The 27,349-nt window shown below is 40.1% G+C and overlaps 1 protein-coding gene across 3 annotated transcripts in view; it reads left to right on the plus strand.

The window, feature by feature from the left end:
• IL12B (interleukin 12B) overlaps window positions 1-20,410 on the plus strand; it is a 42,281-nt gene extending 21,871 nt beyond the window's left edge. The window contains exons 6-12 of one of the 3 annotated variants that reach the window (XM_063349500.1): window positions 231-512; window positions 1,636-1,753; window positions 2,766-2,959; window positions 3,778-3,923; window positions 5,228-5,349; window positions 18,104-18,123; window positions 20,287-20,410. In XM_063349500.1, the coding sequence (XP_063205570.1) occupies window positions 231-512; window positions 1,636-1,753; window positions 2,766-2,959; window positions 3,778-3,923; window positions 5,228-5,349; window positions 18,104-18,122 (881 nt within the window). In that variant the 3' untranslated portion in view covers window position 18,123; window positions 20,287-20,410. Of the gene's footprint in view, window positions 1-230; window positions 513-1,635; window positions 1,754-2,765; window positions 2,960-3,777; window positions 3,924-5,227; window positions 5,354-7,309; window positions 8,953-18,103; window positions 18,124-20,286 lie in introns of those variants that run through there. The other 2 variants (XM_063349501.1, XM_063349502.1) reach the window with 2 other exon arrangements.
• The last annotated feature ends 6,939 nt before the right edge of the window (window positions 20,411-27,349 follow it).

Consider the following 27,349-nt stretch of genomic DNA (forward strand, 5'->3'; position numbering starts at 1 on the left):
CACTTCTTCCATTAAAATGTCATCCCTAGTCATCAGCAGTTTCTGTAAATTTCTAAGTAGAACCTCTTCTTGTAGTAAAGACTTCCAAGTGATGGTGAGGCCTTGGGCCAGAAAGCCAGAGATTTGTTAACAGTTTTCCTGGGGAGCAGAGCTGAAAAAAAGGGCTCAGTTCAGTCTTCACACTGCTAAGTATGCGTAACTGCTAACATGTCTTTCTCTGCAACGTCCAGTGTACGTCATAGAATCAGAGTGGAATGATGAAACACCAGCTAAAAGAGTGGAGCTCACCTGTAACACACCTGATGATGCACTGCCAGTTTACTGGAAAAAGGGCACTGAACTGAAAGGAACTGGAAAGACTCTGATTGCCGAAGTGAAAGAGTTCCCAGATGCTGGCAACTACACCTGTCTGACAGCTAATACCCATGAAATTGTCAGCTATGATTTCTTCCTCATAACTAAAATAGACTCCAATGGGCAAATGATAAGGTCAATTCTGAAAAGCTTTAAAGGTACGGTCATAAGATGCTGTGATGTATCTTGCTCGGCTTTGTGCGTTGGAGCTTTGTGAGGACCAGAGGGAGCTCTCTGGAGAGAGGCATGAGAGATATCCACTTTAAAATGGGTCCTCTTCAAATGCTTTACTGATTGCTTCTGTGGTTCTGTTTATGGTGCAGCTGATGAGCAGTTTAGGAATCGGTTGCCATGAGATTAATTTAGGACTCTCTGGACCTATAGGATGGAGCGATGGTAGGAATGGTAAGATACGGGATAACATCAATACCACACCACTGCTTGTCTTGTGGGGGAGCTTTGCCTCCATCTCGCTGACCCAGCACTCAGGAGAGGGTTTGCAAAACCACGGCTACATGATTTGACAGAACCGGGGACTGACCTAGATTTTAAGTGCTGTCATTTGGGTTTCTCCATTCACAATTAACCCACTGGGACAAGCCTGTGGTGTTCTGCATTTTCTGCATGAACCTCACTCATTTATCTCTCATATTAAAGTAGTGACAGGAACTTATGAATTTCCAAAGCTTTTTCCCTGGCTCCTGGAGCCACCTATCAGATGCAGTAGGCTGGTCTGCCAGTTGGCTACATCCAGGCTACAGTATAGAGTTGTTGAGAGTCTGCAGTGCTGGGACAGCAGAAACAAAACACACTGAGGCCCATACTGAGGCCTCATTCACTTCTCACACTGGAGACATTTCCATCACGTGCCCCAGTGTGTGAAGACATGAGATTATCCACTGTGTGCACTCTCATGCGCAGGGTAACAAATACAGAGGTTTGCCAATCGGATAGCTGCGATGTTTCTTTGTGAAAGGAACAGTGGATTTGTCTATATAAATCTCTTACTGACAGCTATCTGCCACAGCTTGGGTATGCTCTAGCCCATGTCAACAGCCACCTAGATGTGATTAACGTGCTGCCATGTAAACCAGCCTAACTGTGGTTATACGGCTTTTTAACTACAGGCGGCTGCCCAAGGGCAGTAAGAGACTGTGTCTGCCTATGTGCCCACCACCTGCCAAAGTAGATGGGAGTCTATTGAATTACTGTTTTCTCTCTGCTTTGACCGTTTTGGCAAAAAAAGTAAATAAATCATGTTTTCTTTCTTTTTTCATCTAGAGCCAAACAGGACATTTTTAAAATGTGAAGCAAAGAACTACTCTGGAATTTTCATATGTTCATGGATGACAGAAAATGAGAGTCCAAATGTGAAGTTCACAATCAGAAGTCTAGAAGGGTAAGAGCTTGTACTTTCCTTAACAACCTCATAGTAAGAGCCCTTTGTGTAGGGGCTTTGTGTAGGGTCTCCTCTATGTAGGAGATCCTGGGGTTTAGGCTATTGAGGACATGTAGAAGGCGAGGAATCCCACTTCCAGAGTCTGAACATCTGCAAAATGTTTTGAGCCATCACTGGAACTAACTTAACTAATAAGGGCATGGAAGTTGCTCAGAAATTAATGAAGACTTGAAAATGGAACAACCCCCACTGGTCTGTTACAGCTGCTACAGAACAGCCACAGAATAACTTAAGCAAGAGCAAAAAACATTCATGCAGGGGAGAGAGAGGAAGTTGAGCCAAAACCAGAAACAATCATAGCACTGAGTCCCTTTGCAGCAGATCCAGCGAAATTAAGGGAGTGGGAGGCTGCACCCACTGCGAAAGCCACATGTCCACTGACAAGTCCTGTTGAGGAACGCTGCAGAAACCTGCAAGGGAAATATGTGAGGGGAACCTTGTGGGGATTTCCTACTTTCCACTACTCTTGGGGGTTTCTCCAAAACATGGAGTGCTTGAGCAAAGGTCACTTCAGTTTGTTAAAGAAGACAACTGCAAAGTGTGTTATTTTGCTGAATGCAAAAATAGAACCAGATAGTGCTTTATAGATAGTGCTTTATAGATGGATGCATTTCAGCCTTCCCTTATTTCTGCCAGCAAGGTTTTGAAAGGGGCTAAGGAATAAAGTAAGATACTAGAGCTTGTCATGGGACAGGGCTAATAAGAAATGAGATATCCTGGTTTAGGTCTAAACGCTAATTCCTTCTGCTAAGGCAGGGGGGCTTTTGTGATTTTACATTAATACAGCACTGAAAATATAAGAACTCCCACTCAACTGTTTCTGTGGCTGTTGAAGTGCAGAATGATACAAGCAACATTAAAACATGACCTTACCAACTACACATTCTCATTGTGGCAACAAATTTTCAGAACAAACCAGCATTTCCAGTTCTTTTCTCGGTTCTGTATTCAGCTCTCAAGGAGACGTAACCTGCAGCAGCCCTGTGGCTCACACTGATAAATCAGTGACTGAATACACAGTCCAGTGCCAGAAAGAAAACTACTGTCCATTTGCTGAAGAGCACCGGCCAGTTGAGATGTTCCTGGAGGTCATTGACGAGGTGGAATATGAGAACTACACTAGCAGCTTCTTCATCAGAGATATCAGTGAGTAGACCAGGAATCATGATTAATTCTTAGCTTTCTTCTTGCTGCTGATAGTGGAACTAACAATGGTAGCTGATCAAACCAAGCTTGGGAATCCCTGCCCTATTCTACTGTAAATCTGTATCGAGCCCCCAGTTACTGGAACAGGGGAAAACAAATCATAGCAGCAGACTGGAAGAGGATGAGGAAGTGAAGAAGCAACATCTCCCTAGCTTGTGACCTCCAACCCTCTCACCCCAACATCTCCCAGAAGTTTCTGTGGCCTTCTCTTTTAGATGGACTTGTTTGGAAGGGGTATGTGGGAGAAGTCAGAGAATAACCAATAACTCTGAGAACTGCAGATATAATCAGATAATGGTTAACTCTATGTATGCTTCCCTCCTGATCCATTCTTACAGATATGAATCCAGGGCAAGTTAGTAGAAACGACAGGAAATAGGAGGACCAGTTGTGACCATGATGCCACAGGGCACAGGAAAATGAAGCAGCATCCTAAAGAAACAGATATTTTGCTGAATGCCCTAATGGTCAGCAGGGGTTAAAGATATTCCTCTGTCCAACAGAGCCCTCTGCAACCCTCCACGCACACAAAAAAAAAAAAAAAAAAAAAAAAAAGAAGGAGGATCTTACCCAGAGAGACTCCAGGAGTGTGCTTAATGTTCCATAAGAAGCATACAAAGCAGTTCTTACACATCCTGCTTACTCCTCTCTTAACCTCATGGAGGCTCCAAAAGCCGATCCCTATAAAACTATCAGCAGCAGTACACCAACATCTGATGCTAATGTGAATTAATTCCTTCTATATTTTCTTCTTGCAGTAAAACCTGACCCACCTCAATGTCAGCATGTGGCCACAAATGGAACAGTGACCTGGACATATCCCAGAACATGGAGCACACCAAAGTCCTACTTCCCTTTGACTTTCAGGGTCAAAGTTGAAAGTACAAAGAAACGCAAAATCCAGGTAGAGATACAACATTTGAAACACAATTTTCTTGCTTGAAGAATATAATAATATATAAAATCATGGACTAAAATTAAAAAATAAAAAAAAAAGGATGCTGAGACCCAAATATGGCAGAGTAAGACCTCCTTCCCAGTCCTATTCCTATGAGCAGTGAGATCCAAACAACACACTCTGGGGTGGATGCAACCCTGATGTAACTGGGGAGGTAAAATCCTGCCCAGCATTGCACAGCTGTGCTAGCTTGAGAAATGTATTTACTAATTCATTAGTAGGCTGTGTGGGTCCTAATGTGGGAAAATCCCAATTTCCAAATCAAGAAGTCTAGGATCTGTTGCGCTGATTTCCTTGTATGTTGTTTGCACCTGAGTAGCTCAGACTTTATAGGTGAATTGGCAAATAAGGCATCAATGACTCATTTGGTAGCATTTCTGTGGAGACCGGAGAAGACTACAGTCTTTGCCACTCGCTTTCCAGTTACTAGTTAATTGTTAACTAAACATTGCTACTCTGTATTAGCTTTAAATGACAAAATGGTTTTGCTTCCTTTGCTAATGCTGATGGAAACACTAAAGGGTACACAACAGTAGTAGTGTGATTTGCCTAGTTTGCCAAAGAAATCAACAGCAGAACTGGAAAGAAATACACAAACCAGTTGACTACGGTGCAGGTCCTTAACTGCAGTGCTGCTCTTCCTTGGCCCAGCAATCAGAAAAGTAAGCAAATGTAACGATCATTCCAGTTTGTCAACTGATTAAATCAAAGATGGCTGTCTTCAAAGAGGATGTCTTTTTCTATGTGAAAAAAGTAAGCAAGCCTGTACCAGCAGATGGGGCCATTCCCCTAGTGTTGACTCCTTGATTTGCAGTCCATTAGGTAGAGAAACTGGCGAGTCTAGAGTGCTTCTTGTATCAGCCACAAGTCCTCAGTGGAAATTTCAACAATACTGAAAAGCAGCAACTTCTGCCTTTTAGGCTTCCCATTCTGGGAGAAGAAGAAAAAAGAGAAAAACCCAGACAAACAAATAACCCTTTGTTTTAATGACTGTTTCAGTCTGGGGTTTGGATCACTTTACAACATCAGCTTCAGTGGAAAGTGGGCTTTTTAGTTTGTTTCTACTGAGGCTCAAGTTCTCATAAGTCCTTGTGAGTTTGGTATCTGTGGGTAAAGACTGGTGCCTCTGAAATAACAGACTACCAGTGGGATTTTTGAGTTACATGTGCTTGTTGCAATCTATCTGGCACTTTATTGTATATTCTGCTTCACCTTTACAATCCGCTGATGGAGCTGTGCCCTGTTCATAGGTCTATGATGCTGAGGAGCAGTCTATTCAGATTCCAATGACTGGGCCAAAGGACAAGATCTCTGTGCGGGCCAGGGACCGCTATTACAATTCATCCTGGAGCGAATGGTCTTCACATTGCAGGTGAGACTTAAAGAACTTTCTACTGGAGGAGCAGGGATGATTCCTTACTCAGGAGAGGAAGGAGTCTATGAACTTCTTGTGCTTCTTAAATACTCATTTATTTCACATTTCCTCGTAACCATTTTTGTCTCCTGAACATTTTTTCATTAAATATCTGTAAGAGCTGTCTAAATGATGATTCTCTTAAAAAAAAAATAATAATTGAGGAAACAATTAGAATCCATTTAAATCAGAGAGGAAACAATGGATGTAGGTTCATGGGCATAAGTAGCATTCTACCTAACTGGGCAATTATAAAATATTCTTTAAGAAATATATGGGCATTTAGCCTTTGCTAGTGTAAGCCATGCTGATTTTTATGCTTTCTGTTCATTGATACTTATGAATCAATGTTGAGCATTGAAATGCAGCAGACAATCTATATACAGCCAAGTTTTACCAGTAAAATAAGAAAGGGAGTGAGAGACAGAGAGGACATATTTGCTATTACAGAGAAAAGCTATTAGCAGCTTCTGCTGGTCCTAAGAATGGCTGTTTTCTTATTCTGTGAAATGATCAGCATTCTCTGACAGCTCTAAATTACTCTCAGCCTGGCTTTCCAGGTCAGAACAGATTTTTAAATATGGAAACAGCCTCCTTCAGATCAACACCAAAAAGAATTATGCAGATTATTTTATCTTCTTCCTCTCTTTTGTTTTGTAATTTTGGGGTGGGTTTTTTCAATTAGGTGTAGATGCAAATCTCTCTGACCTCCAAGTTTCTTGAGTCACACTGTTGAAAAGTTGTAAACTTGTAGCCCAAGTGAAACACCAGAAATGAGATTATGTTGTCCTGTGGACCCAGTCTTCATTGGTACAGGGGCATTTATTTACTTGCCAATGGGAACTGAAGGAAAATTTCAAAAGGGCCGTAGCTGGAGAGGTGCCTGACTCTCTTCGGTTGAAGCTGAATCGCTAATCTCCATCAGACACAGGAACTTCTGAGCCTTGCATTAAGTCATCCCGAGTCCTGTAGAGAAATTGAGTGGTGGCATTTCACTAGATGGCTCAGACCAGCAAAGCTTTATTGAGAAATGGACTAGAATACAGAGAGACCTGCACAGGCTGGAGAGTTGGGTGGAGAGGAACTTTATGAAATTCAACAAGGGCAAGTGTAGGGTGCTGCACCTGGGGAGGAATAACCCCATGCACCAGGACAGGTTGGGGGCTGACCTGCTGGAGAGCAGCTCTGTGGAAAGAGACCTGGGAGTCCTGGTGGACAACAGGATGACCATGAGCCAGCAATGTGCCCTTGTGGCCAAGAAGGCCGATGGCATCTTGGGGTGCATCAAGAAGAGCGTGGCCAGCAGGTCAAGGGAGGTCATCCTCCCCCTCTACTCTGCCCTGGTGAGGCCGCATGTGGAGTACTGTGTCCAGTTCTGGGCTCCCCGGTTCAAGAAGGACAGGGAACTGCTGGGGAGGGTGTAGCAAAGGGCTACCAAGATGATTAGGGGACTCGAACATCTCCCTTATGAAGAAAGGCTGAAGGATTTGGGTTTCTTCAGTCTGGAAAAAAGACGACTGAGGGGGGATCTTATCAACACTTATAAATACTTAAAGGGTGGGTGTCAGGAGGATGGGGCCAGGCTCTTTTCAGTGGTGCCCAGGGACAGGACAAGAGGTAATGGGCACAAACTTGAGCATAGGAAGTTCCACCTAAACATGAGAAGGAACTTCTTTCCTTTGAGGGTGGCAGAGCCCTGGCACAGGCTGCCCAGAGAGGTGGAGGAGTCTCCGTCTCTGGAGACATTCCAAACCCGCCTGGACGCGTTCCTGTGCAACCTGCTCTGGGTGACCCTGCTCTGGCAGGGGGTTGGACTAGATGATCTCCAGAGGTCCCTTCCAACCCCTGCCAATCTGTGATTCTGTCTGAGGAAAATAAAGATAATCCTTGTGTAAATTTCCTTTCTCTTATTTTACAGATAACCAGTAAGAGATTCTAAAAGAATGGCACAATGCTCTTAAAGAAAGCAAAGAATGAATTAGCACAAGAACATAAGCATAATTACAAGAAAAATACGCATTTGAGATTATTGAGAAGCTGTACTATATCTTTTTTTGTAACAGATTAATATGGTTCTGATTTTAGCATCTCTTTTAAATTCCCCTGATTTGAGTAAGACCTTTAGCATACTTCATGTTATATTAACATGTATGGTATTTTGATACATTGCTGTCAGCTTTTATTGTAGGTTCTGCATATTATTGTATTGCATTTATTTATTTATTTATTTATTTATTAGTATTTATTTACTCTATGTGACTTGCAATGCCAGATGATAGCAACCACTATTTAAACTGTTTCATGTGTTAATTTATTTGGAAAGTAACTTACTTGAAAGAACTTTTTTAGTGTTCTATTATTTAACTATTTAATTATTTTAATATTTATTTATTTATTTTTATTTATTTTGTTGAAATGTATCAGCATAGAAAGCCTTGGCTGCATGAGGTAGCCAAATCACATATTTTAGCCATCCTCATTGTCCAATCTGATTGCCGATGTTTTAGTAAAAGAAGGAATTGCAAGTTCTGAGTCCTAGAAGTGTTAGCTGCTGCATTCTGTCAGCTGTCTGTGCTTACATCATGTTGATGCCCAGCTGGTGAACACTGCAAATAGTTGTTGCATGAGAGACCAACCACTCTCAAAGCCCTACACTTGCAGCTGAACCCAAGCTGCAGTGGCAGCAATGGGAGTGCTGGCGTGGAGGCAGCTTTGAGGTGCTGTGGTTGAGAGTCCTGTTGGCACCTCTCATGAACATGAGAGGAAACGGGAGCCAACAGTGGAATACAACACCTCCTAAACAGAACTCCCTCTCTTTCTTGTCTGTGATCATTGGAGGCTCTTTATTCAGTGACCCATGTGTACCCAGTGCATCTCTTACAGTGGAGTTTTCTGCCAATAAAATCAATTCAGAGCTGCTGTGCCACAGGCAAAACCACAGGGCACGACTAGTCAAGAATCTGCAACTGAAACCAAGGCAGCTTAAATTATTTCAAAGTTTAACTGTGGTGTATCTGATATTTCAGAGAGCAGTCGGTAGCTGATTTTATATATGGATGTTAAGCATCTAATTAAAGTTAGAGTTTTAGAATACAGACTTTTATAGTTCATTTTGAAAGTATTTCCCTAGTATTGCAACATGTGCTAGGTGTCTTCACAGAACCTTAGGAAAAAAACCTCAAGTCCTAGTTCTGAACTGCTTACAGTGTAAGTCCCCGGGTCTGGAAAGAAGCAGAAGCATGTGTTCAAGCCTGTACATTTTTGTCAAACCACCTAAGTCCTGAATTTCAGGAGGGCAAAGTACATTAAAATATCTTTGAGGATTTAGCCCTTAATTCCTCATACAGGATCACTGAAATTAAATAATTACTTCCATTGTGACCATGCTTCCTTTTTCCCCAGTCTTATAAATGGGTGGCTATTTAAGATATTTAAATATTGAAATGTTGGAAGTATCTGATATTTCAGAAAACTGATGGTAATCTTTCTACAAGTGCCGTTAGTATTTATTAAGTGTACATATCTTATTTTTGCTATAAATGCAATTACTTGCTTGTTTTACAAAGGAGCTAATAATAAATACATCTGAAAACAAGAAAATTTGGTTTACTTGTGATCTTTTAAGAACGGTTAATATCACTCTTCGCTTTCCTACCAGAATATTATACACTACTACTGAGGCAACATCTGTAGGGAGAAGTAATGTTACTGATTAATGCTACCAAATTCCTGGCCTGTACAACTGCACAGGACAACACAGAAAAGTGATGTCTGTTAGTCAGCAATCTCTTCTAAACCCTCTTCTGCAGGCTAAGAAGTTACTATTTCTTTTGCAGTCTGAGAGTACATTGAAGTTCACTGGCCTTTGTGGTCAGGTTTGCAACTGAAACCAGGCTGACATACATCTTGAGGTCTTTGAGGTTTCTCTCTAACGCTGTTGGTACAGTGTTCAGAATTAGTAGGACATTCCTGTTCTTCAGACATCTGGGTTGAAACCCTGGCACCATTGAAACCAATCATTGAAGCCTCTCATTAACTTTGATTCAGCCTCGCTTTCACTCTCAGAAATACTCAGGCTAAATTTACAAGTATTCCGACAAAGACTATATTGATCTATTACCTTTAGAGGAATACACCTTTCCGTGCCATGATCCCATAAGGTGAGTTAAACGTCCCTACAGGAAGCTTTTCTGGCATAGATCATGAGGTAATGAGGAGCTGGTAGTGAGAAAAGTTATCGTCTAAGTTTCTTCTGAAAAATAACATAGCAAAGCTTGAAACTGCCCTTTTTTCTGCAGAAATCAAGTTAATTGTAAGATGGTTGCTCTCTAAGATATAAAGTTGGCTTCAGTCCTTGATTATCCATTTTCTGGGTCTTATATGGATCCAGTACCTCTGAATATCTACTCTAGAAATTGTCAGACAGTCTCCCATCTCTGAGGAACTCTCTGGATTGTTCCAAAAGGCGTTAATATCACAGCACAGATATTCACTAGGGTGGCTCCATCCACTGGAGATCATTACCTAACATACTCCATCCAGTCAAGAAAATAATAGTTGATATGTCAGTTCATCCTTGTACTTCTCTTTCCTAATTCCTCTCCTTGTTGCACCGCAAATAATCTGGAAACCTTCAGTGTCAAATGTAACAATGCATAGACCCCATCAGGCTGCACAATGTACAAAATTGCCCCTAGAAAAACTAAAAAAAAAAAGATGTCAAAATCAAAGCTTCTGCAATAAAATAATGACAGAACTAAGTTTATTCCTGAGGCTCGGATGGTATGACAGTTATTAATTACATAGTCACGTAATAGGTCTTCCACTGGGCCCCTGTCTTACTCAGCGACCCACCATTCTCTGGGAAGGGGCAGATCCTCCAGCTTTCTGTTCACACTCATCGTTCAGCATGTGGCTCTAAGTTTTGCCTACCACACCTCCCTAAATCTGCACTGACTCATTCCCTCCAGGGCTTTTTGTGAGTGCTCCTCATCCTAAAGAATGCTTTACAAATAGTTGGTGTACTTAACGAGGCACTAATAGGTTGCAGAGGGAGCTTGCTATCCTCTAAGTGCTTCAGCCATTAGAGCTGGGTGGGCAGGCACTTGCTAACAGCAAAAGGAAAAAAAAAAAACCGCTTATATCTAATTAGGGGCTCTGTGAGAGAATCCGTATTAGATTTCAGGTCCAAATGCTTCATAACCATCCCTCCTTCCATGTTGACCTTCATCTTTTGCCAATTCTTCATAAGTTGTACTTTCTTTTTTATAAAAGTTATAATATTTTAATAGAGGTAAAACCAATGTACGTCCTCTAACCTTGTTCTGAGACATGAAAAAAACTAAGAAACCTTTCCTCAAATATTTCAGTTTGACAGACTTCAGTGTGACAGAACTTCAAAGTGCTAAGCACCTGGAAATTACATCTTAAAATACAAAATAGAAGGCAATTTAAAATAAGTCCTATTCAATGCTCGCTGTCCAATTCATTCACTGCTAAGTGTTAAGCTGTTAATGCCTGTTTTGCTGCTATCTGTAAAGAATCAAGTCATTCAGTAACATCAATGGTATGACCCTAAGTAACTCAAAGGATTCACAAGCTAGTTGCACTACAGTAGGTATCACAGCCTTGTCATTTAGCTTAACGAGATCAGAAGATACAAAGAAAAAGAATAAAGATCAGCTCTGGCCTTTGCAGAGTCACGGTGTTGGTGTTTTTTTTTACTTTCTAAAATAACATATGAAACCCTCACCTGGGATCTGTCCCAGCTTGATACCTGCAATTCTAAAGAAAGGCTCCTTTGATCTTTCTTAAGGTGTGGAAAATGGAAACTCACCTTCCTTCAGGCAAATACCCAAATATTTTGGCACAGTTTGATGCCTTAAGAAATACATCACTTGGTTCTCAAATCTTCCATTGAGCAAGACTTTAAAAGTCTGATATGTTAATTGCACATGGGTGGACAACCTTAACCACCCACACACAATAAAATTGATGGAGTCTGTGTACTGGATTCCATATAAACATGCACCGGACTCACTAAGAGGTGTGAATTCCCACTTGTGACCGTATCCATATCTGTCTTGGCTTGTAGATTCTTCCCAGATACACATGGTGTCTGAGAATATGTTCTTTAGCTATTCCATGTGCCATTTTTTCAGCACTGTTGACGTCCTCAATGTGAGAATGGGAGCAAGCTACTGCGCATCAATGCTTTCTGGAATGCAGGCAGATAACATCCTCCCATGCAGAATAAAGCAGGCACTTAACTAATGATGTTTTGCAGCAGTGTATTTGGCATCACATTTGTGCTCCATTCAGGGCTCCAAAAATAAAAGCAACATATCAATAATTGTGACAAACGTCCTCACTCTCAGAAAAATATGCACTAATATTTTATCAGATGTAACAGGCCCATTAAAGTAAATAAACATTTGTTCACCAAGTAATTGCTTTTTCTTCTTCAAAATAACAACTTGCAGAGGTAAGACTTTGGGAAAAGACAAGATACAATGATAAAAGTAGAAAACTATCAGAGGCCCACAATTAACATACGTGTATTAAAACAGTACTTCCCAGATTAACGGAAACCACTACGGGTTTGCCAATGAGGCAAAAAATTCACCCATAATTTTTCAATGTGAACAGAGTACCTACCATAAATTTCAGAGTTAGTTTTAGGAATTGTGAAGAGGCCATACTTAACCAACTCTGGGAAGCAGCTCTTACTAAAGAGATCTGAACACTTGTTTTCCAAGAAACAACATTTTTTCGAGTAGCTAAAATCAATCAAATGTGCTACTCTTTTGTCCATGTCTGCTTTGCCAAATCTAGAAATGTAAACTCATAAGGACAAGTATAATATGCCACAAAGTCCCTAAACAGCTGACTGCCAGCAACAGTTGACATTCATCTATAAGAATCACAGAATCAGTTCAGGTTGGAATGGACCACTGGAGGTCACCTGGTTCCCCACATCCCCACCCCACCACTAGACCATGGCCAGTATAGAAGGCATTAATTTTTTAATATCTCCAAGGATGGAGTTTCCATAATCTTTCTGGGCAACGCTTTCCAATGCTTGACTACTCTCATTGTGAAATTCGTTTTCTTCACATCTAATTGGAATTTCTCTTGCTGCAATTCGCGCTAGTCTCTCTTCCTTTCACTGTGCACCTCCAAGAGGAGTCTGGCTCTTTTCTTCTCTGTACACCCCTATAAAGTAGCTGAAGACAACAATGAGACTTTGTTTTCTTTCTTTAAACTGAACAAACCACTCGTCTCAGTCTTTCCTAGTATAACATGTGCTTCATTCTTTTAAACATCTTAGTGGTCCTTCACTGGATTTGCTCCAGTATTTCAGGGTGTGTCTTGTGCTGGGGAGCCCAGAACTGTATGCAGAATCCAGATGCAGCCTCATAAGTGCTGAACCGAGGGAAACAACATTTTTTTTGACTTGATAATTACATTCTTACTAATACAGCTCAGTACACAGACTTGGAGTTGTTCACTATAGGGGCAAACCATTGACTCATGCTCAACTTGTCCACCAAGAGAAGAACCACCCTGTTCTCCTCTCAATCTGCCATTGAATGTTCTTGAAGACAGCACTCTAACCTAGATGAACCTTTGGCCTACCCGAGGATGACAGGTCTCAGGTTGTCAGACCAGCTCTGTGTGAAGACTACCATGGCAAACAACAAGCCTCTGCAAGTTTGGACATAAAGATGCCTCAGATATGAAGCATTTTTTCAGTGAAACAGTGACTATTTTCTCCAGTTGGCTAATATGAATTCTGCTCATTCTTAAAGCTAGACAAATAGATACTGAGAAACTTGTGCATCCTTTTAAACTGGAGTTGCAATAAACGTTTTGTGGCATTACTTTTTACCAAATTTAATTTTGAGATTTTGCATATGAGTATTACCTCACTGCAGAAAGTGAAACAGACTGTTGATTTCTGTGTATGACATTTTTCTTCTCAAAGCTGCAAGACAGCTTTGATATTTCAAAACACAAAAATCTCCAGAACTTCGGCTGACCCTCTGCGGTGCCCTGCTTGTAGTGAGCGGCTATTTGCACACCCTACAATATGTCATATCTTCTCATCCGAACTGTATCCCTCCTACCTAAGTTGTCTGGGAAAGCCCTACAAAGCTTAAGGTCCACTGCTCAGAAAATAAATCTTAATTTGATTCATACCCCTAATCAAAACACCTAAACATTATCAGAAAGGAAACATTCACACCATAGCTTTCCTGCTATGGGGCATAGAGTAAGCATCAGGAATCCTTTCAATAGCAAGATAATTTTCAAATGCTAAGAAAAATTCAATCCAATATCTGCCTCCTTCATTAGCCTCCTCCCACCTCCAAACGACCTCTCTGCCTTTCTACACTAGTCCTCAGAAAATCTTCCTACATCAACTCAGAAGACTGCAAACACATCTTTATGTTCTTCCACTAGAGGGATGGGATGGATACTGAGGTTGCATCACACAGTACAATCTGTAGCACCATATTAGGCAAGACGGTGTAACCAAAGTGGCAGATTTCCTCATACCAGTGTCAAGGAACCTGCATGTTCTGTCAAGCTGCAGTTTTATAGTTTCAAGATATCTTCAAGAATCTTGTTTACTCAAAGCTATGCAGACAAGGAGTACCTTCTGGGTTGTTTGGAGTTTTGCTCTTGTTGCCTTGTCTTGTCCACCAACCAACAAACGTGTCCTGAATATCCTCCATGAGTTTATACATGCTGTATGCCAAGCTCTTCAGAAAATTTTGGACTTTCCAGAACAAAAATTTCACTGACATCCCACAGTAGCAGAATCCAGATCAACCCCAATTTAAATCACAGACTGTCTTTTGTGGTATCCATCTCACAGGAATATGCACGGATGTCCAAGTTAAGAACAAACAACAATTTAAAATGAAATCACTGAAGTAAGGGCCTTTAAAAAAAATATCTACAGGCCTCCACCTCAAACCTCTTTACCAATCCCGGAACTGGAATTTGGTGGCCTCTGTTTTTTCTGTCCCATTAAATGATGAAAAATTAACCATTTATTCATTACCTACATTTTTAAAGACAAGGTGATGTGATCCCTCTTTGTTTCCAGTTGAGCTAGTGGGGCCCACTTGACATAAAAGGTCTACTTCACCTGTTAAAACCCTTTCTGTAAGAACTTTCAGTCCCTCTGCCTTAGTGAAATTACCATATATGACCCTAACTCCTGAATGGGGAAAAAGCCCCAGGCTCTTTTGCAAGGTGATCACTGAGATACTGTGAATTGCAGTAGGGCAAAGGGATCTTTCATATTGAGACAATTTGCATGTCTACATTGCAAATAACTAAAGAGAAGGCATTTCTGGAAGGATGAGCCTTCCTACAGGTTCTAAACTCCACATTACTATAGGCTCAGAACTCCACATTACTTTGAACTTTATGATAATTAAGACTCAGATCTGAGTTTCCCATTGAGACTGTCTATATTATAGTCTGTATTATATATAGTACACCTAGTCTGTATTATAAAAAACAGAAAATTATGCCTATTGGTTAAGTCACACCATGCTAGATTTGTTTAAAGAATCCCACATGATATGATAGCTATTGTGCTGGAAATAGCAACAAAGGAGAAGATGGACAGGCAGAGGATCTTCTCCATATCTCCATGACAGCAAACTAGGCAGTAACTCCGCAGGATGCACAGTGGCTGAGAACTCATCACTTCTCTTTGCTAGGCAGTGCAATGTGATATCTTTGCTCCTCCTGTTACAAAGCACTGCATCTGATCTCTAAATTGGTTGAACCTTAAAGGCAGAAGAACGCTGAAAAGACTGGGGGATCTCCTGGGCTGTGTGTGAAGGTGAGGGTATTCACGTGAAACATCAACTTTTCCAAGCAGCAACTACTATGACAGAGCAGTCTGAAAGGGTTCAGTGCATGGCAATACCCACCAGCATCACCTCTGTCCACAGCTAGTGACAAGGGTCTCCAAAATTTCAAAGGAATAGGGACCAAGCATTTCAGCTCTACTAGCAAGAATCTTTCGGAACACAACCAGTAGGAATTATTTTTTTTTCCTGTGAATTGTGTTCAGCTCTAAGGGCCAATATGGCAGTAACAGGACAGCACTAAGGAACCACCTTACTGAGTCACTCCTTGAACTTGATAATGGAGATGGAACAGTTAATTAGGCAAGGGGATTAGAAAAGTACAATACATCTCCTTTATCAACACAATCCATGCTGTGACACTCATCTTTGCCCTGTACTTATGACCTTCATGTTGTACAGAAGACATTCTTATTGACACTACCCATGGGCAACACCTTCTTCTAATTACCCTCTCTACAAGAGGGATTTCATCATCAGGGTTCCTGCTCTTTGTGCGTGCGTATATATATATCTGCTCTCACGGATACACGAATACACATTTAAGCTAAGTGTACTGGAATACTTAGAGCACAGATTGGCTGTGAAACAGGTCAAGGACCCATGTCTGCCATGAAGATAACAGGCGCCTTTGTGCTCCTCACCCTGGCAGTTCTTTGCTTAGCAAGTAAGTAACCTTTTTTAATTCCCAATATATTATAGTTCTAATGTTCAAACAATGGAAGCTTCTCAGTCTACTGGGATAGTAAGCAATGGTTGCTGGACTTGGGTGGCAGAAAGCAAGTGAAATGTTATGCTTCTGCACTATTTAGCACGCAGTATTGCACCAGCTTTACAGCTGCCAACTTAAGTAGATGAAACCTATTCCTTGATGGTGGTGTGAATCAGAGCTGCATTCTGCATGGTAACTAAAAAGTGAACTGTAAAGCCTCAGAACTACAGTAGGTTTTTACCTAGTTATTTTTTATTTCCATCTGAGCAGGGAGCTTGGAGCTGATGACATCCTTCTCCTACCAAACTGAGCAAGCAAGAGACAGTTGATTATGCACAGGCCACATAATATGGCTGTGAATAACCTCTTTATGATGTTAGTTTGCCAGACTGGGGAGAGCTTTGAGGCACAAGTTACTCTATGGTAAAACAGGGAGCTGGAAGGAAATTCTTGAGCCGTCACTTGGTAATTTATTTTTTCTTAGACAAAAACTACAAAAAAAAGAAAGATATAGAAAAATAAGTAAATTCAGAATAACTGAAAGAGGAGAGTCCAAATCTTCTCTGCTAGTAGTATAGCAGTTCAATAGCATTATGAAAGTTAAAGAAGCAAAACAATGAAAATGTTAAAACAAAATGAAAATTACAAAACAAAATAATATTTTTCCATTTTGAATAGCTGTGAAAAGTTCGCTTTGAAAGTTGTCTCAAAATTTAAATTTTTATGAAAAACATGAATGTCAATGAAATGGCATGCTTTTAACGGAAACTGTTCTTCCAAACAGTGTTTCATTAACTGCAGGAAAAAAAATAAATACTGCTTTCATAAGAATTCCAGCATATTCCTTCCTTGAACTTTCTAGTTTATCTTTTCTGCATTAGAACTTTAAGGATCAATATTTTTTGAGCCACATCTCTTTTGCATTGACTCTTAAATACACGGTGGGTACTAAAAGGTTACCAGAGAAAAATATCTTAATGTTTTTGTGGAAGTGGATTAAATCTGATCCAATTCCAGAATAATGAAAACTCAGTCAAACTTCTGGTGACATAGACTGAAATTTGACATGGAGTATTATCTCTGCTAGTTTTCTTTACCTTGGACAGCTTTATTTGATGAGCAGATGTAAGCAGCCCCATGAAAGGAAGTTTCAGTGGAAAGCTTAATGGCTTTAGACATTAAAAGAAGCTACATTTAGTCAGAAAGACAAGTGCAAGAGCTGTATTGCCTTTTATATCATAATGCATTTTCTTCCTGCTCCTTCTGTACAGAAGCCTCTGCCTGATAACTTTTATCCCTTGGAAGCCACAGAATGACAATTACAGGACAGAAGAACAAAATACATTCCTAAAGAAAGTAACAAATGTGTCACCATAATGGAGACGTGCCAATGTTACTTGATTACTTTATGGGAGGTGTAATTATCATTGTTTTGAAGGAGCTTTTTGAAGCCCCACCTGAGAACAGGGCTCCATTATATTAGACACCACGTATATACAAAATAGGAGCCAATCCTTCAGCAATATAGTTTAGAATCCACATCGACTGTCAAGGGAAAACACTTTTTAAAGTGGTTTGTGATCCAAATTGCATTATCATTATTATATATATATAGTATTACATTTCAATGAAGATATTATCCTCATTATTGACAGAAAAACAAAGTTTAAAAGGACCATGTGATTTGTTTACGGCCACATATAATTTTTTTTTTAATGAACTTGGGAATTAAAACTCAGTCATGCTCAACAACTAGTTTATCCTAAAAAGTCTGGCCATTGAGCATAATATTGACTTCTGGGTCTTCAGTCTTTCTCTGGTGAAAAGGGGAATAATAGCTTCCATTCCCTCTGAAAACAAAGGCTGTTCTAGCTGCTGACACAGATTTCTAAGGTAAACAATACAACAAGGTCCACTTGTTTAATAGGTCCTGACACCTGTATCTTATTAAACACTGAAAAACTATGTCAGTATTTACTTTCAAGGAGGTAAGAGACTTTGTGTTGCTGGAAGGGTTGATAGTAATGAAATCATCTCAGTGCAAACTGAATGTTCATCAACAATGTTTTTTATTTTATCTTTTGTGATTCCGTTTATATTGCAGATGCTGCCAAAAAGGATGAGGTGAGTAATTTTTTCCTTTATTTCTGGACAAAAGTATATAGTTTGTAACAACATAAGGTCAGAAAAAAAATATTAAACGTTAGTTAAATACTGCCAAAGTATTGAGATTTCAGAGAGAAATCCTTGAGTTTCAGATACGTGGTTTCCATACAGCTGCCTTGGCAACTTCCATATGTTTTTATCTGTAATGCAGTTGGGGCAAGAAATTGGGCAAGGCCAAATTTTAAGTGAGAGAAATCAAGACTTTTAAAATATTTATCTGGTGATAACACTACAAGGCTTTCTTAGTGATTTTCAGTTCCTAAATCAACCTAGAGATTTTAATTTCTCGCTGGTTATGCTAGAGTGCCCATCCTGAGGTCAGCCTCTGAAAGAAATAAGGCACGAAGCAATAAAAATCCTGACTCAGACGAGCAGAGACAAACCCTTTGGGAGTCTAGTGGACTGTAGCAGGGAGTGGAAACTCACACGCACACACACAGAGCTGGTCCCATACTAGCACAATATGTATGGTCTCTAATGCCTAAAACTACACCAAGATATACAATACTTTTTCAGGAAGAGCCTGTTCCATTCTCCACACCAAACGAAGTATCTTGTCTGTTTTACCAGCCATTACACACACACACATATATATATATATATATGGGGTAAATTCACTTATTTTCTAGCTTTCGTATTAGCTGGCCCTTGCCTCTCACAAGTTGGTGGTTAACTAGTTTTAAAATGATAATTTACAAGCTACAGAGATTCCCTCCCATGCCACTGCCTCTGCTGGGTTACGTTGTGGAAACCTGTCAGTTATGTCAAGTTTCTGACCTGCTTTTGCAATTGGGGTTAGGTGTCTGCCTCCTGCTTTCCAGCCACAGAATTTGAAATGTGTGAGCAGCCAGGGCTTTGGAGGAGAGGGAATGGCCCAAATTAAGGGAAAACCTGGTAAACTAACATCCCATGTGCCTTTTTTTTTTTTTTTTTTTTTTTAATGGCACACTGCATTTAAGCCCATGATACCAGAAACAGTGATTGTCTAATGACTCTGTTTGCCAGTGGAGACCTCTCAGTCTGTGCTGACCCATGGCTGGGCTGCTGAAGGGCCTGACCACACACAGCTCCTCACTTCACACCTGTAGACCCTGGGCAAAGACTAGCATAAAACCAATCATATAATCAGGGTTTGGCTGAAGTAACACTCCTGTCATTCACTAAGAGTTGGAATGAAGGGGAAAAAATCATGCCATAACAAGAGAATAGCAAGGCTGAGTTCTGTTTTAAATATATGCATTTATAAGACATATTTTGGCTAGATTTTCAGAAAGGAAAAGCTCTAGCCATAGTGTCCCTCCAAAGACTAATATGCTTCAAATTGTCACTAGACTAGCAGCAAAAATTTTAGTTACAACAGCACCTATAAGGACAGGTGATTTCCTAGGCAAGCAAGCCCTAGGCTTTTGAGGGTGACAAACAGCACATTAAATAGACTATGTGCACTGCACAAGGAAGTAATTGTTTGTCAAATACCTGGAATGACATTCACTTGAGAGGAGAAGACTGAGCTTCAAAAACAGGACAGGAGCATTTTCAGTCATTTCTTTTATTAGTTTGTACTCCCATTTTCATATATAAGTCTGTAATGAATACAGTTCCACTATTAGATGAGGGTTTTCCAACAATTTGTTTTCGTGATAATTCTTAAATAGGATTTTACTTAATTCTGCTTCAGCAGATCCGTTCACCAGTCTAAAAAGTGTCAAGAGCTGCTACTTGTGTAATAAAGAGACAGAAACGCCTCACATCCTTGAGAACTAATCTCAACCCGAATTTACTGACAATTACACTCAGGTAGAAAAAAAATATTAAGACTCAACTTTTCCGTAGATGGAAAAGGGACTGTATTTTTTCCAGTGGCTGTATTCTTATTCAGACAGACAGCAAAGTCCCTGAAGGTGCTCAGTACCTGACATCGGTAGCATCACACACATCTCTGTCAGAAGTTTCTTTTTTGAGGCTTAGGCTCAGCTAATACAGACAGTGGAGCACCACTGACTGTGCTGCTCTAGAGCAGCTAACAAGCTTGTCCAAAAAATTCATATATTTATTATTTCTGTAGATGAATGGAGAATGTGAGAAAGATGGATTCAAAGAAAAATGATACTGTATTTGCAGGTAGACTGCAGTGAATACAAAAGGTTAGAGAGAGGAAGACCTATTTACTGCGAAAGACTCTATCAACCTTTCTGCGGCTCTGATGGGAAAACATATAACAACAAATGTTCTTTCTGTAAAGCAGTCCTGTAAGTACAATACTATGTAACTACTCCTGAATAAGCCAAAATCTGAGATTAGCTATCTGGTATGTCCATTCCACCTAAGCGCTATCATTTTTTTCAGGGTCACTACTCCTCTGCTTCTTTGCCAAATGTTTATAGACTAATTGCTTCTCTCACCAATAAGGTCCAATTGATCTAAACAAATGACCTTGACATTTGTGTGAGCAACTTCCTATCCTAGCAGAAACTGTAGAAGTCAGACAGTAAAGAGGATAGTCCAATGGGCAACACAGGGCTAACAAGGCACCTGAACCCAAATCTGGTCATTTAAGAATTCAAAAGTGATACCAGAAATATCTCGCTTTTTGTATGGATAAAATACATAATTTTGAAAAGAAAACTGTTTACAGATCAGTGCCTTCCTGTCTCCTACAAATGTTAATAGCATCTTCTCTGTTAGCAAGTTTTTGGCTGAAGACTTCAGAGAGATTTTAGTTCATAAGGTTATGCTTAATATCTGCAATGTCTATGTCCTTCCTTTCCTTTGCAGAAGAAGTAGAGGTGCCTTACATATGAAGCAAGCAGGGGTATGCTGAATGAATTCTGCGTGACATAGAAGAGTGCTGAGAACAGCTTTACACTGCCTTATCACAATATCTTAATTTAATTTCATTCATCCTGCCTGTTCTGATGATGGCAAACAAAGCACAAAATAGGCTTTTCAGCTGTGCTCTGTCCTTTGCTGCCTCTCTCTGCTCCAGAGTGTTGGGATTGACACTTCTGTCCTCTCTGCAAAGCACTTCCTTGGGATTCTCAGGAGTATTCTTGTTTCTGTAGCAAGTTGGTTTTCATGACCCCTTCATTACATATTTTTCTCCACAGTTAAAGTTCAAATCTTCTGACACCACCACCTGATTTTAGTGGACACAAATCAGTGCAGACGTTGCCTCTGCTTTCCTTGTTGGTGAAGCGTTTTCTTTCATTTTTCCAAAACTTTTGCAGATACTTCTTTTTCAAAGGCTTCAGCTTTCCTAGGCAGTGCTTCGACTCTTCCAGTTTTGTAGCTGAACTTTAAATTCTCAGTTTTCTTCTAACTTTGTACAATTATGATCTATATATGTTGTTTAGCTACTTAGATTGCATGGTTATTAAAATAAATGTTGACTCTTTCTTTTTTTTGTCCATCTTGACCATTCTAGAGGATAAGTTAATTGCATCCATTATTCACAAATGAGATATTTCCCAAGTTACAGCAAATAATCATAGAGTGGGAACTAGGGCCGGAGGTAAAAAAAAAACAGTCTGGAACAAAAGTTGTAACACCGATAACATGCACTAGATGGCCTCATATTACTGGAATTTACCCGACAATATTGCTCTTTTTTTCCTTCAAATTAAAAAAATATGGTAAACTGTAAGACTGCATAAGCTTTAAATTCTGTCGTTTAAATGTGATCGTCAATTATTCTGTTAACTTCTGATAAATTGGCTGCTTTCAGACCTAAATAAATTTCTGTTCTGCTCTTACATCCTTATTTTCTTCATTATTAAGCTAGTTTATCTCTTTTACACTTGCACAGTCTGTCAAGGGCTGAATTTACTGGGCTTACACATGAAGAAAATTTTGGAACTAGAATCTGGGTATCATTTCTGTCTGGTACTCTGGTTGAGCTGGAGTTAAGAGTCATACTTCAAAAGAACGGAAAATGAGGAAAGAAGCTCATGCCCTTGCCTTTGAAAGCAAGCCTAACTGTTCCAGTGCTGGAATGTCACTGTAGCATCAGGCAGACTGCATCCTGTAATGGACGGACCAGAAGGATTTGTTGGTCCATGGTGTTAGTATGTGCTCTTTCTCCTAGCAGAGCTGAGAACATCACCCTCGTTCCCTGTAGAGAAGAGGCTGTTGGACTTTGTGATGCTGATTAACAACCAAAGACAGAGTCTTTCACAGGCTACTTCTTTACCAAAGAATTAAACAGTGCCAGGACACAGCTGTGAGCACTGGAATTTCATCATTTTTCCTTTGAAATTGTTAGCATGGCCCTGGCATGATTCTGTCTTGGATCAAAATTCTTCACAACAGTTCTCAGGCAGATCGTGGGAGGCTAGAGACCATTTCCCGACAGGAAACTGGGTGAAGGCATCCTGTTTTAGCAGCTAAAATGATTTCATAGCAGAGATGTGACTAGACTCAACTAGCTGGCCTCTGGATGAGAGAGGCTCTGTTTAATTTGCTAGTACACACTGATGTAAGGCTAGTCTCTAGTCTGATTTATAACATAAACTGGCTGAGCTATTTTAATGCTAATTGCTTATTACACCCAGTACCTCTGGAACAATGATAAAGCTGAAGACAACAAAAAAATTAAAGAAAAAACTGAGGATTAATGAAATGCTAGATTAAGTATGTAAATTAAGTGCTATTTTCCAACCAACCAAACAACATATAAAGTAAATACTCTGCATTTCTATGTCAAATAATACAAAATAATGAGTGGATTTAACAAGGGACTTCTTTCTCCTGACTGTACAGGGTCCTCTAATGCATCGCCTTTCTGGGCAAAATAGCAGTAGCTACCGAATGTTACAGAAATCTTGGCCAGATGGATTTCTTAACGTTATTATATGCTGTTCCCAGTCACTGGTGTGTCTCATGAAACCACAGGTAGCAGAACAGGAGCCTAGGGACTGTTTTTGAGATGGAATGGGGTTTATTCCCCACTGCGGGAGGCTTCAAACTCCTTTATAAGTGACAGTGGTGCTCTTAGTGCATTAAAAACCTACTCAACACTCTGGATCATTCAAAGGTCACTGAAACTGATTGGAGGCTACCTGTGGTCTTTGCTTTAACTCTCATCTTTTAGAAAGGGGCAAATGGGCATGTTATTTTCTAGATGATGCATAAGCAGAAGATATTAATTTTGATGTTCTATTGAGGTTATCAGTTGAGAACAACAATCTTAGCCAAGTGCCAGGATAAAATTGGAAACTTAAACATTGAGACTAATGAAGATGGATTAAGAGTTTCTGCATAGACCACAGTCCCCTTCTCTTTGTAACTCAAGTCAGGATTAATTAGCATCTTCATGTGTCAAAGGATGGACTAGTGCTCTGAATGGTGGATCATACAAGTATGTGAGGAACATAAAGTTCCTAGACCGAGGAGTGTGGTCACTCTTGTCATGGTACCTCCCAGAATGTGTTTCTGCTGGTGTACTTCTCTTAATAAAATCAGACTTTATGTGTGGTGTGGGTGGGGAGAAGTGGTGGAGGGGCTCATCTTCAGGAGCCATGCTGTTCATGAAACAGAAAAAGCACAGTTCATTAAAAGCAATGTATAGTTACCTACAATGCCAACTTATCGATGTTATTCCAGAAAAGCTGCCAGAACAACTCACATTTACATTCTTCATCTTTGCACTTTGTTAACAAAGGTTTAGTTAATAAAGGCCATTTCCATGAAACCAAATGTTCATTACATACATAAAAAAGAGAGCCTCAACAGATAGCAAATTTCTATCACATATATTTCTTTATTTAGTCCCTCCATCATCAGTAGTTTCTCATTGTGGGAAGTTTACGTTGCTATGAACTATGTTCTCTTGGATATATTTAAAACAGAATCATAGGCTGGTTTTGGTTAGAAGGGACCTTAAAGACCATCTAGCTCCAACCCCTCTGCCATGGGCAGGGACACCTCCCACTAGACCAGGTTGCTCAAAGCCCCATCCAGCCTGGTCCTGAACACTTCCAGGGATGGGGCATCCACAACTTCTCTGGGCAAATAATTTTTTCATGAGACTGTCCAAACCACTGAAGCAAGTTACCAGAATGACACATTTTCAAATGTAATTTACACTCGCGGTTGCTTTGGAAAGCAGGCCTTCCTTCTGCATTAGTTAAGAATGGATGCAACAAATCTCAGATGATGAAACTTGGCATGTTCAAGCATTCTCAAATGGTGGCAGTGACAACGCCATGGGCAGATGGGTGAATATCAAGCAGAACTAATGGACAATGTTTTAATTTGATACAGGAATCTACCAAACAGAGATCAACATGTATAGACTAGAGTTTAACATCTCATACAATGTCTTGAATTTTGTTCATTTCTTCTGCTCCATTAGGCCCCACCCTGACACCGAACAGAGAAAGGGAAGACAGGATGTAGATAGACTATATTGGAGATTAATATATCAAATGCCGAGAAGTAATGGAATTCAAGTCAAAGAGGATTACTTTTTATGGAAGGTAAAATACATTATCACAACAAGGGAAGCTAAAGATGAAATGTAACAAATCTTAGGAAAAATGAGAGGAAACCTTCAGGAGAAAAAAGCCCAGGAAAGACTTTAAACTAGGAAGCTGGAAAGCACTTGTCCATTCCTTCTCCTTGTTATCTCCTCGGGCTTACTTTACTGCACAAACCAGAGCAATATAATCTTTGCCGATTCCTAAGGACACATCTGTTAGCTGAAAAAATCTCTAGTGAAACACACATAGACCATACTGCCTTCTTTCTTTTCCCATGATGGCTTAGTGGAGAAGACAAAGCAAGACTCAGCTAAGCCATGTACTCAAGAATCCTACAGGCTGACTGAAACACTACTAAAGTGTTAGGTGCAGATGGCATCTTTTTGTCTTCTCTATGAAATAAAGAGGCTGGAAATCCTTGTACTTCTAATACAAAGTCACAGAGACTATTTTAGTGGTTTATAGGGTTGTCTTCCCATTCTCTTTCAACCCAGAGTGAACTTCTGTGAATAAATGATGGAGAACACCAGAATGGTGGCATATATTACGAAGATACTGATGTAAACTGACATTAGAGGGTTTTTTCCATTTTTCTCTGGGCAAAGATAGAGACATTACATACCATTTAAATATTTTCTAAAAACCTTTGAGAATCCAGTGAAGTTGCCATGTCTTGAAGTTGCAAGTAAGAATTCTGTCTAGAAAAGCAATGCAATAGAAATCCTCCATTGGGTCACCAGGCTATTCAGGTACTTTCAATGCATTTTTTCTTTCTCTCACTTTAGTACCTTCAGCATTAATAAGATATGTTGCTGGTAAAGAGATAAATTGTAAATCTGTGCTAAGGTAATAAGAAACTGTTGTTTACAGCCACAAGTGCTCATGGCACAAGAACAGCAAGGCTTAAGGGCTGTGTGCATGGACCAGTGAAAGAGGCTAGTCAGATGGCTCTGACTATCATCATTTGGATTAGGACATATGTAAAGCATAAGGATGTAGGCTGGTACTGAAACTAAAGACAAATCAGTGGCAGCAAAAAATGTGCCAGTATGAAATGTTACTGTTCATCAGATAGACTTGTTTCCTGTTAAAAGAGATAAGCTAAGAAAGGTAAGGAACCTAATTCTTTTAGTACTGAATAAGAGGAATTAATGGAGGACGTTGGCAGAAAATTCTTCTGTCTATCCTAGGACACAGACTAAAGGCACCACTATCATGAATTCTGTTTATCTGGAAACAAGGTCCCAGCAATTAGGCAGTAGGAACATAAATGAGCGAGGTAATATTGTAAAAGTTTCTCACAGCTCAAAGGCTTGTGGCTCTGAACAGTCAACCTAAAAAGATTCTCACAACAGGTCACCTTGCCTGAATGTTTCTTGACTGAAAAAGATCAAATTGAGAAAACAAAGCAAACTCTGATGTTTCATCATGATGTCAGAAAATCCAGCAGACAGTTTCAGGATATTTTCTGCCTTCTATCTCCTTAGGCTTGTTATAGCCTAAGTGGATATTCACACCATTTGCTTTAGTACATCGAGATATTTAATTGACTGTGTTTGTGGACCCAAGACACCAAGTTTCCTGTGCAGCCAATGCACATCCACAAAGGTGATGCAGAGCCCTGTAAGTTAGAGGTCTAAAATAGCCCACCACAGACCCCCGCATTTACCACAGACCCCTGGGACTCTAATTTGTTTCTGATAATTTCTGACATGAAACAGGAGATGAGAGCAGCTGGAGACCAATACTTTCCAACATAGAGGGCTTTTTATCATCTCCTCCTAGCATTATGTGCTGGCCCATAGCTGCAGATAACGTTGAGAAGCATACCAGCTTTTGCCACACACCAGAGCAAAGAACATGATTTACAAATTGCTGTAAGTGACATCTGAAGAAAATGTTGAAGCGGCTGGACAATCTGGACAGTCAAGTTTGTGTGATGGAGCAACGACATACAAATATGGGGAAGGAAAAATGTATGTAGCTTGAGTGAGCTGATGAAACATGTTCAGATCCTGTTTGCTAGATCAGAAAATAAAACAGAGGTAGCCAGATATTGGCTTTGAATGGAAAAATAGAACAGATCTCCTTGCACTCATTAAGGATTAGAGTTTTCAAAACTGAAAAGTTACGGATGTGTCATTGATGTATCTGTTTATGTGTGGAGGAAAAGGAAGACAGTAAGGTCTTACAACATTTTTTGCGCTTCTATGACAAGAGGTAATGAAATACAGGCCTGAAAATCAGATGGGTTGGATTCCCAAAAAAGAAAATGCCAGTGCAATAAAGCTACTTCACCTGTCCGTAAAGCCCATACTGTATTTTCTGATATTGTTGTTACTGTCGATTGCTGATGCTGTTGTTACAGTCTTTGTTCTAGCATGTAAGTACAGCAGATGAAAAGCGCTGATGTTGCACATGATCAATATAAGAGATCTCAGAGATCTTAAGATGCCCCTAAGATCGCAGAGAAACTGCTGAGGGGGAATGTAGCCACCTTGGTCAAAGCCTCTTATATATCAGAGATGTATGGGTGAGCCAGAATCAACATCCAGGTCTCCTGACTCCTACACTAGCAATTACCTTCTTAAAAACATCAAAGGCAAGATGAAAAATTGCCAGCTGTGCTCTCCAGTTGCTATTGCATAAATCATTCTTTAGATCAGACCAGAATCCCGTGTCTCTGGATTGAAGATAATACCAGG

The sequence above is a fragment of the Chroicocephalus ridibundus genome, chromosome 11 (genome assembly GCF_963924245.1).
Source record: "Chroicocephalus ridibundus chromosome 11, bChrRid1.1, whole genome shotgun sequence".
NCBI classification, from domain to species: Eukaryota; Metazoa; Chordata; class Aves; order Charadriiformes; family Laridae; genus Chroicocephalus; species Chroicocephalus ridibundus.